This window comes from Sarcophilus harrisii, chromosome 3 (genome assembly GCF_902635505.1).
Source record: "Sarcophilus harrisii chromosome 3, mSarHar1.11, whole genome shotgun sequence".
NCBI lineage: Eukaryota > Metazoa > Chordata > Mammalia > Dasyuromorphia > Dasyuridae > Sarcophilus > Sarcophilus harrisii.
The window spans coordinates 503458469-503476728 of NC_045428.1; the positions used below are offsets into that span (position 1 = coordinate 503458469).

The 18260-nt window shown below is 35.8% G+C and overlaps 1 protein-coding gene across 2 annotated transcripts in view; it reads right to left on the reverse strand.

Annotated features, from left to right (window-relative positions):
* INTS4 (integrator complex subunit 4) overlaps window positions 1-18260 on the reverse strand; it is an 87096-nt gene that overhangs the window by 40258 nt on the left and 28578 nt on the right. For both annotated transcript variants that reach the window (XM_031961516.1, XM_031961517.1), the window contains 7 exons: window positions 17531-17602; window positions 16507-16681; window positions 13703-13908; window positions 8842-8984; window positions 5305-5420; window positions 3632-3765; window positions 2213-2370 (listed from right to left, as the gene is read on the reverse strand). In XM_031961516.1, the coding sequence (XP_031817376.1) occupies window positions 2213-2370; window positions 3632-3765; window positions 5305-5420; window positions 8842-8984; window positions 13703-13908; window positions 16507-16681; window positions 17531-17602 (1004 nt within the window). The remainder of the gene's footprint in view (window positions 1-2212; window positions 2371-3631; window positions 3766-5304; window positions 5421-8841; window positions 8985-13702; window positions 13909-16506; window positions 16682-17530; window positions 17603-18260) is intronic.

An 18260-nucleotide genomic window follows, 5' to 3' on the forward strand; every position in this document is an offset into this window, starting at 1 on the left:
TAAATATGTTGAACCCTTGAATATAAAAATCTTGTCTGCATTAGTTTTGTTTGTACAAATACTTTTAAACTTAATATAATCAAAATTGTCTATTTTGTGATCAATAATGATCTCCAGTTCTTCTTTGGTCACAAATCTCTTCCTCCTCCACAGATCTGAGTGGTAAACTATCCTTTGTTCTTCCAATTTGCTTATATCACTCTTTATGTCTAGATCATGAACCCATTTTGACCTTATCTTACTATAATGTTACGTGTAGGTCAATGCCTAGTTTCTATCGTACTAGTTTCCAATTTTCCCAGCAGTTTTTGTCAAATAGTGAGTTCTTATCCCAAAAGCTGGGGTCTTTGGGTTTGTCAAACACTAGATTGCTATAGTTAATTGCCTATTTTGTTCTGTGAAACTAACCTATTCCGTTGATAGACTAGTCTATTTCTTAGCCAGTACTAAATGGTTTTGTTGATTGCTGCTTTATAATATAGTTTTAGGTCCGCCACAGCTAGGTTACCTTCATTGGCATTTTTTCATTATTAATGTTTTTCATATTATAATACTTTACCGAGAGCTGAACAAAATACACAGAATCAACTGACTAATGTGACAGTGGGGCTCTGACACTTTCTGACTGTGGGAATTTGGGAAAAACATCTAACTACTCTGAATCTCAGGTTCTGTGGCTATTAAATGGTAATAATGTACACACACAGTACCCTCAAGAGGAGTTATAATACTGAAATGCCAGTCAGTCCATTTAGTGATCCTAACAAAATACTTCATGTAGCCTCAAAGCACATTAGGTTTCTGTCTCTTTTAAAAGCACTACCACTCATGTTTATCTTGCCCTCCACTTTAGGTCTGGATCTAGAATTTCACTGGTGTTTCAAGGAATGCCTGATTAGTTAAAGGTAAGACAGCCAGGATCTGTCTCAGGGGAATTGTGAGCCCATGTTTTCTTGATTCAGACCAGGCCTCTCTCCACCTACCATGTCATGCTGCCTCCACTCAGAGGATGAACAAAACCCATCATCTTTATTCCAGAGGACCTAAGAAAATGAATACTACAACTCACTGCTTTCTTGAGCTGTCTTTTTAATAAGCCTAAGGAACTCATTTTTCCTCTATCATTCCAAATATTTTCTTGTAATCACTACTCATTCCCTCCTTTTCTATTGGGGTTCTTCTCCTGCATCTGGAATAATGGACCATGGAGAGCAAAAGGGTTTAAATAAATACTCCTTTTATTAAAACTGTATCCCAATGCCTTCAGAAAGAAGTATTTTCCAAGGTAGTTCAAGAAGGAATTCAGAGAAGAAAAATAAACAAATGCCACAAGAAGATTTAAAAAAAGGTCCACAAGGCATCTCAAAACTTCTTATACCCGTCTTGCTCCAAAGGAACCATAGCTGGGTCCTCTATCATTCTCCATGAGGACAATGCTAACCCCAATGCTAACCACAGCTTCCTAGATCACCACAGTAAGGAAGGCAGGGAAGAAGAGGAGAAAGGGGAGAAAAGGGACAAGTTTTCTGAATCCTCAAGTGTACTACTTACCTCTTAGGATTGCTGAAACAAAAATACTTTGTAAACTATAAATAATATAATATCAATATTATTAACAATAAAATATGTTATTTTGGTTAAAATATAAATAACTATTAGAATGAACTCTTTCATTTTCAAGAAATTTACAAAGGAAAAATATATAAACTAAAACATCTGATTTACATTGAATGGAAAGTTACCCAAGTATTATAGCCAGACTGGCTGTGTCTATCTTAAGCATAAAACATACAGGTAGGAATGGGGGAGAAGGCAAATGTTGGGGGAAAGTTCTAGAAAAAGGGAGAGGGAAAGTGAAAAAAATACAGGGAAGAGAAAGAGAGAAAGAGAGAGATGGAAAAAGGGACAAAAAGAGAAAGGAAATGATAATGTAAAAAGGAAAGAGAGAATGAATGGAATAGGAACACCAAAGATAACCAAATGAAGTGCCAAGAAAACTCCAGGAAACAAAAGATCACTTTTGATTTGGATGAAATCAGGAAAACCTTCATAAAGAATATCTATTTGAATTGCACTTTGAAAACTTAAAATAGAATTTAAACAAAAATATTGACTATTCTCATTTGGCTGGACTACACAGTAAATTTAAAAAGCCCATATGTATTATTCAGTTAAAAGTACAAGGTCACAATTTCCAAGAAAATCACCTTACCGGATTGTAAACTGAAGCAGCTCCTGAGTGCCCTGAGGATCAAGATGCTGAAGATTATATACCCTTTCTAGGCTTTGCTGTAGAAATTGCTGGGAAGGGTCTTCATGTGGTGTGATGCTTGGGGAAACAGGTGATGATAGTAGTTTTCTACCTGGCAACTAAGCAAACAAACATCCACAAAATCATGGATCAAGCTAGAAAGGACCTCAGAGATTATCTGATAATTATAGGTAATTATCCTGGCTCAGAGAGATGAATTTAGTTGCCAATGGATAAGAGGTACCAAATAGCAGAGCTAGGATACAAACCCAGGTCGGCCAAGTCCAAATTTGCTCTTTATTCCACTATATTCTATTGCTTCTGGGTAGTTCTGGGAACTATTCTCTTTTACCAAACAAAGCAGGGGAAGGGTTAAGTATTATTAAAAAACCAAACAAACAAACAAAAAACCCAGAATCTGGCTTGTCCTTTAAAGAAATGCCCTGAAAATTACGATCACCTTTTCCTACAGTAACTGACATGCTTTTAAAAAAAAAGGTCTAAATACCCAAATGGATTATAGACTTGGTAGTGATTCACATCAATAGCTTTTCCATATCTTAGGAGATAGTTTAAGGAATTGTTGCTTAAAAAACATCACCTAGCAATCAAGCTTCTCTGAATTTAGCTCATTTAGTCTTTGCATGACACAGTCTATTGCTAGGATCAGCTTTCAAGCTTTTCCAGCTACATGAGACCAGCAAGAGTTTGTGGTTTCTGGATGAACTTCTGAGATACCTCCATAATACAAGGAAGCAAAAAAGAGATTTAGGGAGACTTTCATTTAATATTATGATGTTTATAAAGAATAACAATGTATCACAAGGTGTGAGGGATAGCTGGCCTTAAAGCCAGGCCATGAGACCCTGAGAAAGTGATTGACTTTTCTACCCAATGACCCAGACAACTGTCTAAGCCAGTAACTGTGGAAGCTCTTACTTCTTGGGTAGAAGAGTCTCTATACTGGGAATTCCCTGCGCTTACAAAATCGATTTCATGCAGATAAATAAATATTACTAATTACCTTCACATCTTCATAGGTCTATTTCCTCTCCCTATCATCATCTCTTATATCTTATTTGATTTTTCACTTTATCTGATTTATTTCTAAACTTTGAATATGAAACAAATATAAAGAACAGTGTCAGAGGAGGTCAATCAGAAGTCCTTGCTGTAATAAGCCATGATGTAATTCAGAGCTTAAAATACCATCAATACACACAGATCTTTTTTCTCACCCTCTATAACATCAACTAAAGAAAAGTAGAAGGGAAAGATTTTTTTTTTTAAAAACCAACTGGTTTAAATATCAAACTAAGTATGATTTTATTTTTTCCTATTTACTTAAAAGAAAAAACAAAGAACCCAAAATTGGCATACTCTCAAAGCAGGAACAAGGTGAGAAAGACTGTCACGGAGGTAAGCATAGTGTCTGAAGGTATGATCTGAAAATAGTGCAGGCATGGTGGGACAGGTTTCAGCAGCATTGAAGATAAGAACCAACACAGCAATATCTGACATGTATTGTTAAGTGAAAATCCTTCAGTGTCAAAAGAGAAAAGTGAGACAAGCTTGGTGGGCATTCTACATAAAAGGACATAATAAAAACTTCATCTGATTTACATAATCTTTGAAAGAAACACTCCCCATTAATTATCAAATGAGTACATTTTAAAATGAGACCAGGGACCAGAGATTTCTTAGTTCTTTATTATAGCATACAAAGTAAATTAAATTATCCTCAAAGTAATATCATTAGTAATTAAATCAGATATATATATATATATATATATATATATATATATATATATATATATATATTTAAAAGAGTCCTTCAGATCAAGTCATCCAGCCCCCTAAGGAAACTGAAACTTATTCTAATATTGTTTGAACACTTTAAAAAAGTTCTTTTTTCAAAGCAATCTAGAGTACAAGTAGTACAAGGAAGCCAAAATTCAAAAAAGTTAAATAATTTGCCAAAAATTACACAGTTGGTTAAATGGCAGAGTCCCAGCTGTGCCCAAGTCCCCCATCTCTAAATCCAGTGATCTCACCTCTCGTCACATCATGCTGCATCCAAGCACTATAGTTAGTATGACAGAGCACTAAGGCTGCTGAGGACAGCAGAAGTCTTTTGATCCAATTTTCTACCTGAGAGAATTACCATCCAGTCTTTGCTTGAATACCCCCAGGCTTCTCTGACAGCACTTTTAGAAAACTCAAGTTCTAGTATCATCTGAAGGAAGGCCAAAATCATCTCAGGGCTGTAGCCAAAGGACAATCGAGGCCCAAGTGGCCATCATATTCCTTGTGATCCCACCATGTAAAATTCCCCGAGTTACACCCACACAGTATGAGGGCAGTCAGTTCTAGAATTTCAGGTCCACACTGGTGTTTAGATCTAACATCTTCATTCTTCACATGAAGAACCTGAAGCCTTGTTAAGTGAAGTGACTTCCTAGATCCCACATACACTAAGTAGTAGAATCAGGATGGTGGTAGCTCATTAGCACTTTCTTTTCTGCACCCTTCACCCTAGTCAACCTTCTTATAAACTCATTCTTGAAGCCATAGGGAAACCAACTCAGATACTATGGATGCATCAAGGCAAGCCCATTTTCACTGCTCTACTGATGGCATATTACCACTACAGCTCTTGTTTAACATAAGTGGATGCTTGACATTTACCCCAAGACCACTCTTAATAAAGTAATATAGTAGAATAAAACAAAAAACACTAAAACATTAAACCCATGTCAAGACACAAGTTCAAATCCCAGCTCTAACAACTTACTAGGTATATGACCATAGGCAAGTATAAATCTTTTTGGATCCTCAGTTTACTCATTTGTAAAGAGGATTAATATTTGCACCATCTGCTTCACAGAATTGTAAGAAAATGGTAAAGTAATAAGCATGCTATCATTATTATTAAAAACAAATTATGCTTTTTGTTAAACTATGTAACCCACAAGAATGAAGATGAAAAATATTTTTTCATTTGAGGAAATATAAAGAAAATTAGCAGTGCCTGCCTTAAGCACAAAGGATACAGGCTGGGTCATCCATATCAGGTTCAGCAGTATCAAAGAATGGATGTGTACTCAGGAGGTCTGGGACGAGGGGAAGTACCAATGTTGGATGTCTACCTCCCAGAAACTTCAAACATCTGAAAAATACATGTATAATGATCCATTATAATCAACAAACATTCATTAGGCTACTACTAGTATTAAGAACTGTCCTAGTTCCAATGGTCTTGTGATGAAGAGAGCCATCTGCACCCAGAATGAGAATCGTGGGGACTATATGTGGGCCACAAAAGTATTTTCACTTTTTGTTGCTTGCTTGCTTTTTGTTTTCCTTCTCATTTTTTTCCTTTTTGATCTGATTTTTCTTGTGCAGCATGATAATTGTACATATATGTATAGAAGAACTGCACATGTTTAACATGTTGGATTACTTGCCATCTATAGGGCTAAGGAGTAGGGAGGAAAAAAAATTTTGAAATACATGCTTTTGCAAGGGCGAATGTTGAAAATTATCTGTGCATATGTTTTGAAAATTAAAAGCTTTAATAAATAATAATAACAATAATAATATTTTTAAAAAAGAACTATCATAGAAATAATGGTAGCTATCATGGATAAAATACTGTTCCTATTCATAAGAACTTTAAATTCTATTTTTAATCAATCTGAAATGATTACCATGGTTCAATCTCTCTTACCCACTTTAGGCTATCAGAGATAGAAATCACTAAAATTAACCCAAACCTAAATCCTTCCTAAAGCAGTATCCTTGATAGGTGGTTGTAATATTCTTCTCTAAAATATAATGTTCTCTGGGACCAAGTTTCTTGGGGGACTTCTGGAGGCAGCCTTAGTTTCAGTTCAGAGTAATCACCCCAAATGCAGCCAGGGATTAAAGTACAAATCCTTTATTGTTTCCTTCAAAGTCTTGTCTCTTTTGCTGGGACCAGGTTAGCTTTAATAGAGGCCTATCTCTCTCCTTGGTTCTGAGAGCTCCTGCCACTAGTCCTTTGCCTCTGCCAGCTTCAGCCTCTAGCTCCCTCTGAATGAGCTTCTAGTGGGCTTCTGTGTCTGGTCCTGAGAGCTCCTTGCTTATATGCTGTACATCGAGTACACACTGATCATTATATCACTAGGAAACCATTATTTGTTGTAGGATTAAATCAATGCTAAACTAGATTTAATCACTGTCTCCTCAATTCCACTTACTTAGCACCTTGTAAGAATCCTAACAGGTGGTCATTCAACTTTTTGTAAAGATGGAGCATCCACTATACTTCTTGAAGTAGCTCATTTTGTTGATGTATAACTCTCTTAAGTTCTTCCTCATAATAAGTCACATATCACACTCTTGTAACTTATCCCTACTTAATCTACTTAATTCCTCTAGGATCAAGCAGAATAAGCCTAGCCCTCATCCTGCCAAATGAAAACAGTTTAAATATTATCATAATTATGTTTCATCTGAGGAATTCCTTCAACTGATCATCAAATGTCACTGTTTCAAGATTCTTTCCTGATTCTGATTGCTCTAGCAGCATTGCTCATAAAATATGAAACTTAGAACTAACTCTCATATTCCATATGTAACTTATTATTATCTTCCTTATTATCATATTTCATACAAAATGTTATTATTCATAAGAAAAGATGAAAATTAAATAAGAGAAATTATTGAATGTATTCTTTGGTGGTAGTATGCTTAAATGTTTTCTATGGTGATAGATTAGTTTCATGACTATTTTCACCAAAATACTCAGATCAAATGCCTACATAAGTTATAGTCTGTGCTTAGACAGAAACCAGAATACAGGCAAAATAGCCAGAAGCCAGATACCAAAATCTTACTTCAAAGTCACTGACTCATTTTCTCTTGGTATTTTTAGGTTTCAACCTTCCAATTTACATTTTATACAATACTCCTTCAATTTTTAGCACCATGTCTTTATATTAAAAAAATAATGCCTTTGTGATCTTTTATAGAAAACTCTTAAGTATTTGAGGTGGAAAACCATATATTTTATATTTGAAAGGATCTGAAGCATGAAATCCTAAAATTGTGAACCTTCGTCATGCCTGGTGGAAACAAAACTTCTCAAATCTGTCCTTTCCTCTCTTCTCTTATTACCACTATTCAAACTGAGGCCCTCATTATCTCTTACCTGTATTATCTATAGCAATAGCCTCTTCCTGGTCTCTGTGATTCTAAACTCTCTCCATTCTAGCCTTCATTCAGCTGATAAAACAATCTTCCCAATGCCCAAGGGACTGACCAAGTCACTTCTCTACTTAAAAACCTTTATTAACTCCTTACTATACATAATAATAACTCCACAGCTGAACACAACTTCACTTCAATTACTCCCTTTAACAACTTTTTATTCAAGACAAAAGAAGCTTCTTACTATTTCTCATTCTGCCCTGTCCAGCTTCCTAGACTGTATTTTTGGGATTTCTCAGAATTTTGGGAATTCTCCATTTGGGAACTGACTCCATCTTTAACTCAATTCTGGATTTAGTGAAGTTATCTTTCTATTAGTTTATGAGTCTAGTCCAATTTCTGTCTTGTGAGAAAACTTTATTCAACTGGGAGAATTGTGAGAATACTTTATTACATTGTTTAAACTTAATCTTATGTGGCTGGGAAATTAGACTGTCTCTATCCTTAACATCTAAGGACCTAGGTTTTGACTAGAAACCCAGCCAGATCCTAAGACTGATGCAAGGAATTTTTTCATAATTATACTTCTCAAGCAATTGACATATCTTATCTGAAAACTGATATAACACTGGACAATTACTTTGATTGAACACTAAGCGGAATGACACCTCTTTCTCTGATTTCAGGGAACCACATCTGTCCAAATAATCTTTTCTTCAATTATGAGTCAGATTATCTAATCTTGTATCCTGGTTCATATTTTGTTGTTTTCTTTCAATGCACAAAAATCTATCTCCTCCTGTACTCGGAATCCAGTGCCAGCATCTAATCCTGATTTGTTATGCAATTGGCATGCATCGCTTACTAAGTCAATATGTTCAGAAACTCAAATCTTTGTTTCTTTAGTCATTTCAATCAATCTTTATGTTACACTTATAAATTTTTTATATGGATTTCATTCCATCTATGCCTGTTCAAATCATTCCCTTCTTTCAAGGATCAATTCAGATTATAGTTCTTCCTTGAAGCTCTCCTTACTTATCCCCAAGTGATGCCTCTTTTATTTCATATTTGTAGAACTGCTTACTATATTACCTAGACCTAATTTACTATTTAGTGTATATCAGTTTTATCACTTGTAAAATGACTACAATATTTGCAAACCAGATCAAAAAGCTGCTGTGGGGAAGAAAAAAAAAGTGTTTTGCAAACCTTAAAAAGTCACAGAAGGGAAACAAATACAATGCCTATTTTAGGTTATATTCAGATTTCACTTAAGATTTGGTATGAAAAGTCAAAACCTTCTATTTGGATAAACATGGCAAACTACAGATTATTTTATCTTAAGTGAACAAATAAAAAAAAAAAAAAGAAAGAAAAGAAAAGAAAGGACTTACTTCCATATAGATTCTCTATCTGTTGGGTACTTAGCTAAATTCTTCAGGAGTTCAACCAGTGCAAGATGGATCCCTTCTTTGGTTGACACATTTGTATAACACAGCAGTTCATGAAGAGCCTCTCGAATATCTCGTGAGGAATCCTTTTTAAAAGATGGATGTTAAAGATACTCATGTTAAACAAGATGCCCAAATAGTATTATTAGATCATTTATTTAGTGCTGAAAGTGACCTTGGAAGCTTCTAGTCCAATCTCCTCATTTTACAGATGAAAAAATTGTTACTTGCAAAGATTAAGTTACTTTCCCAAGGTCACAAGGCAGTTAAGTGACAGCAGTGGAATCTGAACTCGGGTCCTCTTACTCCAAATCCAGCATAATTCCAACTGTACCAAGCTATATTTCTTAAGCTAGGAGACTAAAAGGATATCCAACTTCTCAATGTGTTAAGTTTACAAGTATCTCTCATGTCCCTTCCAGCTCTAAATCTATGATCCTATAGTCACTGAAGAGGGACCTCAGAAATCATTTGATCCAACTTATACCAGAAGTGTGAAAGGTCCAACAATCGCAAAGTTTCAGAGCTGAAAGAGGCTTTAAAACCCAGAAAACAGTGAAATAGAACATCTAGAATAAATAAACCATGATGATTTAATACAAGGATTTGGTTTTATTAATATGACTATGCTTTAGAGCAGAGGTCCTCAAACTACGGCCACGGGCCAGATGTGGCAGCTGAGGACGATTATCTACCTCACCTAGGGCTATGAAGTTTCTTTATTTAAAGGCCCACAAAACAAAGTTTTTGTTTTTTTCTATAGTCCAGCCCTCCAACAGTCTGAGGGACAATGAACTGGTCCCCTATTTAAAAAGTTTGAGGACCTCTGCTTTAGAGACTTACAAAATGTCAAGGCTAAAACAGAGTTAGAGATGGAAGGGACTTAAAAAAATATAGTGGACCACACATGAGGGCTCAGACTATTAATTCTTACGGCTTGAGGAGGCTAAGGATTGCTCCAGCTTGGGAGTTTTTGCTACAGTGGGCTATGATGAATGAGCACTTAATACAGCATCAGTATGGCAAACCTTTGGGAACAGGGAGCCCAACCAGGCTGTCTAAGTAGGGGGAAGCTAAACCAGGTTAGCAGTGGAGCAAACACATGAGTAGCTCCCCTTCTATTTACAGATTAGGCAAAATAGGGTGCCCCATTCTTTAAAAAAAAAAAAAAAAATAACAATGCTAGAATTGGGAGAAACCTTAGAAATTATCTGAGAGGCCAATCTCATTTAAAACAAAACTGATGTCAGTTAAGGGGAAGTGACTTTTTCAATAATTACATAGTAATGGTGGTAGTTAGCTGAGATTAGAATTCAACTAGACAGATTTTTTAGGCTAGGGATTTTGTCCACCCCACCTCCTTCTCCTGAAAAATCCTTCAGAAATACCTGAATGAATATACTATCAATAATAAAATGGAGCAATTAGGAACTAAAACTTTCCTGGTTCCAAAGGTCAAATGTAAATCAATTCAATCCAAAAAATATATCATCTATTACATGCAAAAGTACTGTGAGATGTTGTCATAAAACAAAAACAAACAAGACAAAGGGATTGACAATGTAGCGGTAACATACCCAATAAAAACATATTTGAGATGCAATCCTGCAACTTCCCATTCACAAAATTACTCTTAGCTCCCATTCCATACATGTTTCTTGTTCTATAGTCTATTTTTCCTGTTTTTTTTTTAAACAATGAAAAGTATAAAAAAGTAAAATTGCTTTACTCATTATAAATGTTACCTCTCTAATTTTTAAAATTGAATTTAATCATCAATAAACACAAACATTCCAATAAACAAAATGTTTTATGTATATACACATAAAATACACACATAACTGAAATTTTGGTATGTAAATTTTTTAAAAAGTATATATTAAATTCAATGATAAATTAATAAAATTGTTTTGACTTCTAATTTTTTTTGCTTTTTTGCTGTGTATTTTCTCATTCTTTTCTTCATCTTATGTGCATGTGTATATTGTGTGTGTGACTTTTCATTTTCATTATCTATCAACTGTCTGCTTAAAGGCTAGAGGTAGGTTTGATTATCAGTATTCTGAAGTCATGATAATTTATTACATAGATCAGAGATTGACCTGTAATTTTAAAACTCTGAAGTCTTTCAAAGTTGATATTCTTTATAGAATTATGTTCATCATTTAAGATATTCTTCCAGTTTTGTTTCCAAGACTGTTATCACTTTGTAAGAGTCTGCCCAATTTTTTCTGAATTCTTCAGAATAATATTCCATTACATCCATATACCATTTTTGTTGTTTTTCTCCAATTGATAGATATTCCCTCTCTCCTTTGTTTTCAGTTTTTTGGAACAGCAAGATATATTTTGTACATATAGATCTTTTCCTCTTTGTTTCTGACACTGATATGATATGATTCTTTGTTAAAAACACTAGCAGAAATATTAGTAAAATCTTATGCTACTTTAGAAGTGAACCCCCAAAGTCTTGACTAACAAATGCTTACAAAAGCAACACTTTGTAGTAGAAAAGAATTATCATCCTTGATATAGATCTGGGTTCAAATGCTAGCTCTTTTCCTCTTAATAGCTATGTGATCATGTACAAATCATTTAACACCCACCTACATCCCAGTTTCCTAATCTGTAACATAGGAATACCAATATTAATAATGAAGCAATACTTCCAATATCTAATTCACACAACTACTATGAGGAAAAAAAAATTTTTAAAGACAAAATGCTATAAAAACGAGAGCTATTATCTGATAATGACTCAAAAATTTAATTAAAAACCATCATATTCTCATATACATAATGTTGGCTTAAAACTATAATCATAACAACTTTCAAAGACTTAAGAAATCTGATAAATATAATAATTAACCATGATTCCAGTGGACTAACAATGAAACATTCTATGTTTTCCAATTTATTGCTTCCTAGCTTTTTATTTTTCAAAACACGTGCAAAAGTAGTTCTCAATATCCACCCTTGCAAAACTTTGTGTCCATATTTTTTCTCCCTCCCTCCCCATTTCGCCCCTCACCTAGACTGCAAGTAATCCAATATGGGTTAAACGTGAAATTCTTCTAAATATGTTTCCACATTTATCATCTCCATTCATTTATGAAGACTATTCCCTAAATCTGGTAGAAACTCCCTGCCCATCTGCTTCTGAAATTTCTTACTTCAAAGACCAATTGAGATGCCACCTCTTCCAAGAAGCCTTCCTGGGTTCCCCCAAGCAAAAAGTGAAACCTCTCCCCAATTTACTTATTTCTCTAGCTGAAACTCTGCTGTGCATTTGTAGTTTATTTTTGTATTACTGCAACTAAACAGTGCCTTATACAAAACCGACATTTAAAAAACATTTCTTGAATTAAGATAAATCAGTGTCATGAATCTTCTAAGCCATTACCAGACCCCTTGCTCATTATAAACTAGAAGGAAATGTATTTGCGAAATAATAGAAATATAATTCTCTAAGTGATGCTATGACTAAGATTGTATCATTATGATTATTATGATGGAAATTTATAATAGCCAAATGGCAGGCTGGGGTGAATAGAGATTAAAGTTTTACAATGAAATTTAGGAAATCAGGTTTAAGACAGAAAAGACAAAGCCAGATAGTAGTCTATTTGAAAAAAAGACCCAATAACAACAGGGTCTTTATGAACTACAAATTAAATGACACAACAGCGTGAAATGGCAGTGAAGTAAGCTCATGTATAGAGCAGATGAGCAACCAAGGATAGGGAGGGGATGATCCTACTCTCCCTGGACCTAATTATAGCATGTCTGGAGGACTATGTTCCCTTAAAACAATCAAAAAGGATCTCGAGCTGAAGAGTCCAAGATGCAGAAAGGGGTAGACTGAGGATTAGTGAGACTTGCCTTCAAGTGTCTGAAGGACTACCGCATTGGGGGTGCAGGGATGAGGGACATTAGGCGCACTCTGCTTGGCTCTACAGGAAAGAACTAAAAGCAGAGATTCTCCTTAGGAGAGGGGCCAGACCACATTCTAGGATAGCACTCGGGTATGTATCCCCAGAGCCCTGCTACCCTCAAGAGCCAATTTTATGAGTTCTTATGGTCAGAAAATAGTTGCCAATTTGGTCACAAACAACAGTGGAACACAGATCTACCTCTCCAATGCCTAAGCTGGAGACCTTTGTGATGGGGAAAGGCTGTGGTCCAGAGTCATCACGAGAACAGAGGCTCTTTCTCTCTTCTGGGTATGGACCCCTTAGGCAATCAGTGTGAAGAAGCCTAGGGACCCTCTCTCAGAATCATGTTTTTTAAAAGGCATAAAATAAAATGTATAGGGTTACAAAAAGAAACAAACTGTAGTGAAATAAAAGTGTGATTTTTTTCTCCCATCCAAGTTCATATCCCTCTTGAGTCCTGTGGAATTGAAGTGAAGACCTTTGTGCTAAAGACAGATTTTAGTGGAGATAAATATTTTGTTAAAAAGATCAAATGGGGGGAAGTGTTTGTTTATAGCTCTCTCACTAACTACACTTTTATTTACCTTGAAATAAAGATTTTTCTAATTATGCCTTCTATCTCCTATTAAACCACATATTTCTGGACAGCAAGTCTCTTATTTATTTCTGTTTCTTCTAAGATGGCCAGCATGTGCACAGACACAAGCACCACAACAATAAAAATGTGGATTAATTAATAAATAATTGAAAAATCCAAAGTCCCTACTTTGGAAGCCCAATGAGACCAATGGAAGGAAGCACAGTTACTGCTGGTTGAAGTTAAACCCTGGAAGAGATGATCTCTGCTGTGGAGAAAGTACCATACTCACCTCCAAGACAGCCAGCACAGTATCAAGCTGATCCTCTCGAAGAGTAATATTATTAGAGATCTTTCTCATGGTGTGTATTGACTGGAGGCGCACCTCTTCAATTTCATCATTGAACATATCCACCAAAAAATCAAGGCACTTCTCTGCAAAAGATGGTGAAGACTGGGCCAGCATGCAGAGAGCCTCCACTGCAGCAATCCGGACCTCTGTGGAGAGAAGAAAGAGAAAACAATAGCAGCCTAAGGGATGCTGTCTGAGTGTCTCAAAGTCTCACTCACCAGTGCTCTGCCAAATAAGTACAGAACATAGCATTATGGAAAGAGCCCAGATCTGTACAAACACACCTAGGCTTCAGGCCTGACTCCACCAGGCAGCTCTGAGCATGGCACCTGCCCTCTCTTTGCCAGTTGGCTTTCCTGCAAAATGGGAATAAAGACATCGCACTATTCATCTGGTAGCTCTATTGTGAGAAAAGTACTCTGTAAGCAGGAAAATCTTTTAAGAAATGTGTATGTGTCAGTAATACCTGACTAATGTGTTTAAGGGGAAAATGGTAAAGAGTCTTTCCTATACATTTACAGTTTGGATCTTATAAGCAAAAATCTCAAATAACTAAAAAGCATTTTATCACCATAAAAACATTTAATAATTTTTAATCTAAGTTATGCCAGTCCTGGGGTGCTGGAGTGAGGGATTCTGGGCTGCTGCTCGACAGAGGGAATAGTTTCTCAGAACATAAAACTATCAGGCCAAGTGCTTAAAATATACAAGTTCCAAAGTGAAGCCTGTAGAGCCAGAACTGCATTCACATTGATTTTTAATTCAGAAAGAAAAAACAAAGTCAAAAGCAACAGAACTTTAGATGGGCTTGAAAAGGAACACAGAATAAACCTACTTCTTATCTGATTTTACTTAAAAATTTTAAGTAAAAATTTATTCCTTATTTTTCATGCTTATATTTATGTCAGTTCATAGCTATTAATTTTGAGAACTTAGCCAAGAGTAAGTTGTTAATAAATGCTGGTGACATTAACGAGGATTAACTTGAACTATATGGTTTGGGAATAAAGTGGCAGGCCTGAACCCTGAGAACCTTTTCTGCTTTGTAGATTTAAGAAAGTTGGGCAAGTAACTCTCAAATTAGAAGTCAGGCCTACCTATCCCTCTAAATACCAGATACTTCTCTGGTTAAAAGATGAGTCAGGGTGATGGGGAGATGCAAAAAGGTATGTCTCTCTTCCTTATGATAAAAAATTCATAGAATTGGGGAGGAAGATCTTCCTTGACACTTAATACACATACTAATAGAATGGTCTTTTACATGCAAACATCTCATTTTCCATTCTAAATCTTAAGACTTAAAAAAGAAAGGGATTTGTCTAAAGATGCATGGGTAATAGTAAGTAGAAGTAGTCATTTGTTTTATTCTCTTATAAGCAGGGCTCTGGAGACATGGTTTATGAATCAATTCTTGTAATTATAGAATTTAGATGGCTTAATAATGACTTACTAAAATTTTACATGGTACTTTAAGACTTACCAAACCATCCTGCTATCTGGGGGAGGGGGTGAGGGGGTAAGAGGTGAAAAATTGGAACAAGAAGTTTGGCAATTGTTAATGCTGTAAAGTTACCCATACATATAACCTGTAAATAAAAGGCTATTAAATTAAAAAAAAAAAAAAAAAAAACTTACCAAACACCTTTTTTCCAAGTACTCTTAGGTATTTGTACATGTACAATTACATAACATGTAACAGATGAAGACGCTGAGTCTCAAGCAGGGGAAGTGCCCTACCAATGGTCACGCATCCAGGAGTACCAAAACTGGGATTTAAAGCTAAGCCTGAACACTCAGAGTCCATTCTCTCTATTAAAATACATGTTTTTTTAAATTAATTCTTCCCACTGTGTGCTAGACACTTTGGATTCTGAGGCAATGAAACTGAGCACAAGATCAAAAGCATGTTCATGAATTTTCCAAATAGGGTAGAGGGATGGAGGGGAGGGGGGAAAGGGATGCGGATCCTAAGCCTGTGAGCTGCTGGCTGCCATACATCTCATTTGGCAAACCAAGCACCCCAAAGTAGGTCTCAACTGGAAACCAAAAGGAAAGAAACCAGAAGATGACATTCTCTGCCCATGGCTTACAATGTACCAGCATAGCACTCCCTCACCTTGATTTAACAAAACCCCAGGTCAGAATTGAACCAGTCGCACTCAGACTTAATTAGAATCTTTTCTAATTAAGCCAAGCCCCAAGTCTGCAGGGAAGCAGCACTACTGGGCTAGAAATAAAGGTCACCCAGTTACATCTCAATGATAACTGATACTCAGAAATGGTGCTTGTCACCTTAAGTTCCTCATCCCAACTCATCTGGCACTGAGCAGGTGCTGCAGACCACGGGATTAGTCGCATAGGGCTATTGCCCATCGAGAACAGGCCCAAGTATGTGCTCAGCACAAGGTCATTGTACAAGAAGCATATTATAAGTTTTCTAAAACCCGAATTATACTTACAGAAACTGTTGGTCAGTACAAGTTAAGTAACTGACCCAATAGCTACCTGCTCCAAATGTAGCACTTCCTACTTTAGGAGAATGCTTTTCAGCAATGAGGGTATTAAGTGTGATTCCACCTAGCTTATGGGACTGTTAAGAAGATGACAGCATTTTAGAATTCTTAAAAGCCTGATCTATGTGTGAATTCCTATCTTTATTCTAGCTGAAGCATTGCTATTAAGATTATTTCTAAGAGCAGCTTGCTCTGCTCTCCTGTCCAAGAAGGCTTTGAAGTAGAACTTACCATACATTTCATCTTCCAAACCATGGACAAAGGCTCCACAAGCTCCAGATTCAATCAAATTCACAGCGCCTGTGTCTATTTCCTCTTTGGGGGCATCATCACCCCATTTTCTGCCACTAGAAAATTCCCCTGAGCTGTACAGTTCTTTGGCACGCTCATGCGCCGTGCGCTTCCGCTGCAAAGACAAACACTGAAATTAATATTCATAAAAAACATTCATAAAAGTCTATTTACAAGAAAGTTAAAATGAATTTTTTTCCTAGCTGCTACCCAAGTAACAGAACAATCAGAAGATTTTTCTAACTACAACTTAACCCTAACACAAAAGAATTTTGTGAAAAATTTTGAAGAAAGTGAAGCTTCCATTGCCATCAAGTAGGATCTGCTGCTGAAAACGGGTTGCAAGATGCCACATAGAATAGCACGCCAAAAATAAGAACTGAATCATTCTGCCTCAATCAAATGAGACTTAGTAAAGCCAGGAGACTTTTTATGTTAATCTTCCTCTTTTTTGTTTATTTGTGGTTTTTTTACTGAGGCAATTGGGGTTAAGTGACCTGCCCAGGGTCACACAAGCCGGGAAGTGTTAAGTGTCTGAGGCCACATTTGAACTCAGGTCCTCCTGACTTCAGAGCTGATGTTCCATTCATCGCACCACCTAGCTGTCCTTTTTTTTGCTTGTTTGTTTTTTGCTGAGGCAATTGGGGCTAAGTGACTTGCCCAGGGTCACATCTAGGAAGTGTTAAGTGTTCTGAGGACAGATTTGAACTCAGGAAATCTTCCTTTTTAAAGTAAAACTCATTATCCACACTAATTTTTAGATGACTCCTACTACAATGAACATTAACAAAGTAATTTGTCATTTTTTTCTGTTCCAAAATGTTCCAAAAAGTTCAATTAACCACTCAACAAATGTCTTTAGGGAGGGATAAACCTGAAAAGTGTGTAAGACTGACTCAGGATATGCTCAGGTAAGGAACATTAGTTACAAAAGTCTAGGATATATGAACAAATACCAGTTTACCCTGAGATCCGACATGAGCTTCTTATCAAGGGTCTGCTCCAAGAAATGAGAACTGACTTGTCCCATAGAACCCTGTAAAATGATAAAATCAATTAAGCACATAAAATAACTTGTATGTTTTGAATACTGTCTTGCAATTCACATATTATAATTTATTAACAAAACCTATCGTATCTCAAATATCTGTGATTCTCTATAATTTAAAAGGGTTTTTATCACAATAGTTCTGTGATAAAAAATAAAGTAAGTATTTAATCTTAAGAGTTGCATTAACTTCCAATCTTTCAGTCTCTCTAAAACATGATAAACAATGCCTGAATAGGAATCTCCTCTCCAACATTTCTAACAAGTAACAGATCATCCAGTACGCAAGAAAACTCTTAGTGATAGGGATCTTGCTCTCTCCTGAGACGGTCCATCCTACATCGGAACTGATCTAATAATTTTTTTTTTTTAATTTATAGCTTAAATGGGAAATAGAAAAACAAAAAGAAAAAAGTGTCATGTGCATAGCAGAATATGAGGATTCAAAATATGTATCAACAAATTTCCATTTCAATAAAATATATATAATAATAAAACGCTGTATTCAAAACTACCCATCCTTTGATTCTTTGTAGGTTTTCTTTTGTTCTGTTATGTACTTTTTCTCCCTTTCTCCCCTATCACTTCCCCCAAACAGGCTACAGTTAAGCATGGATGTATTTATGTTTATGTGAGGAGCTGAGAT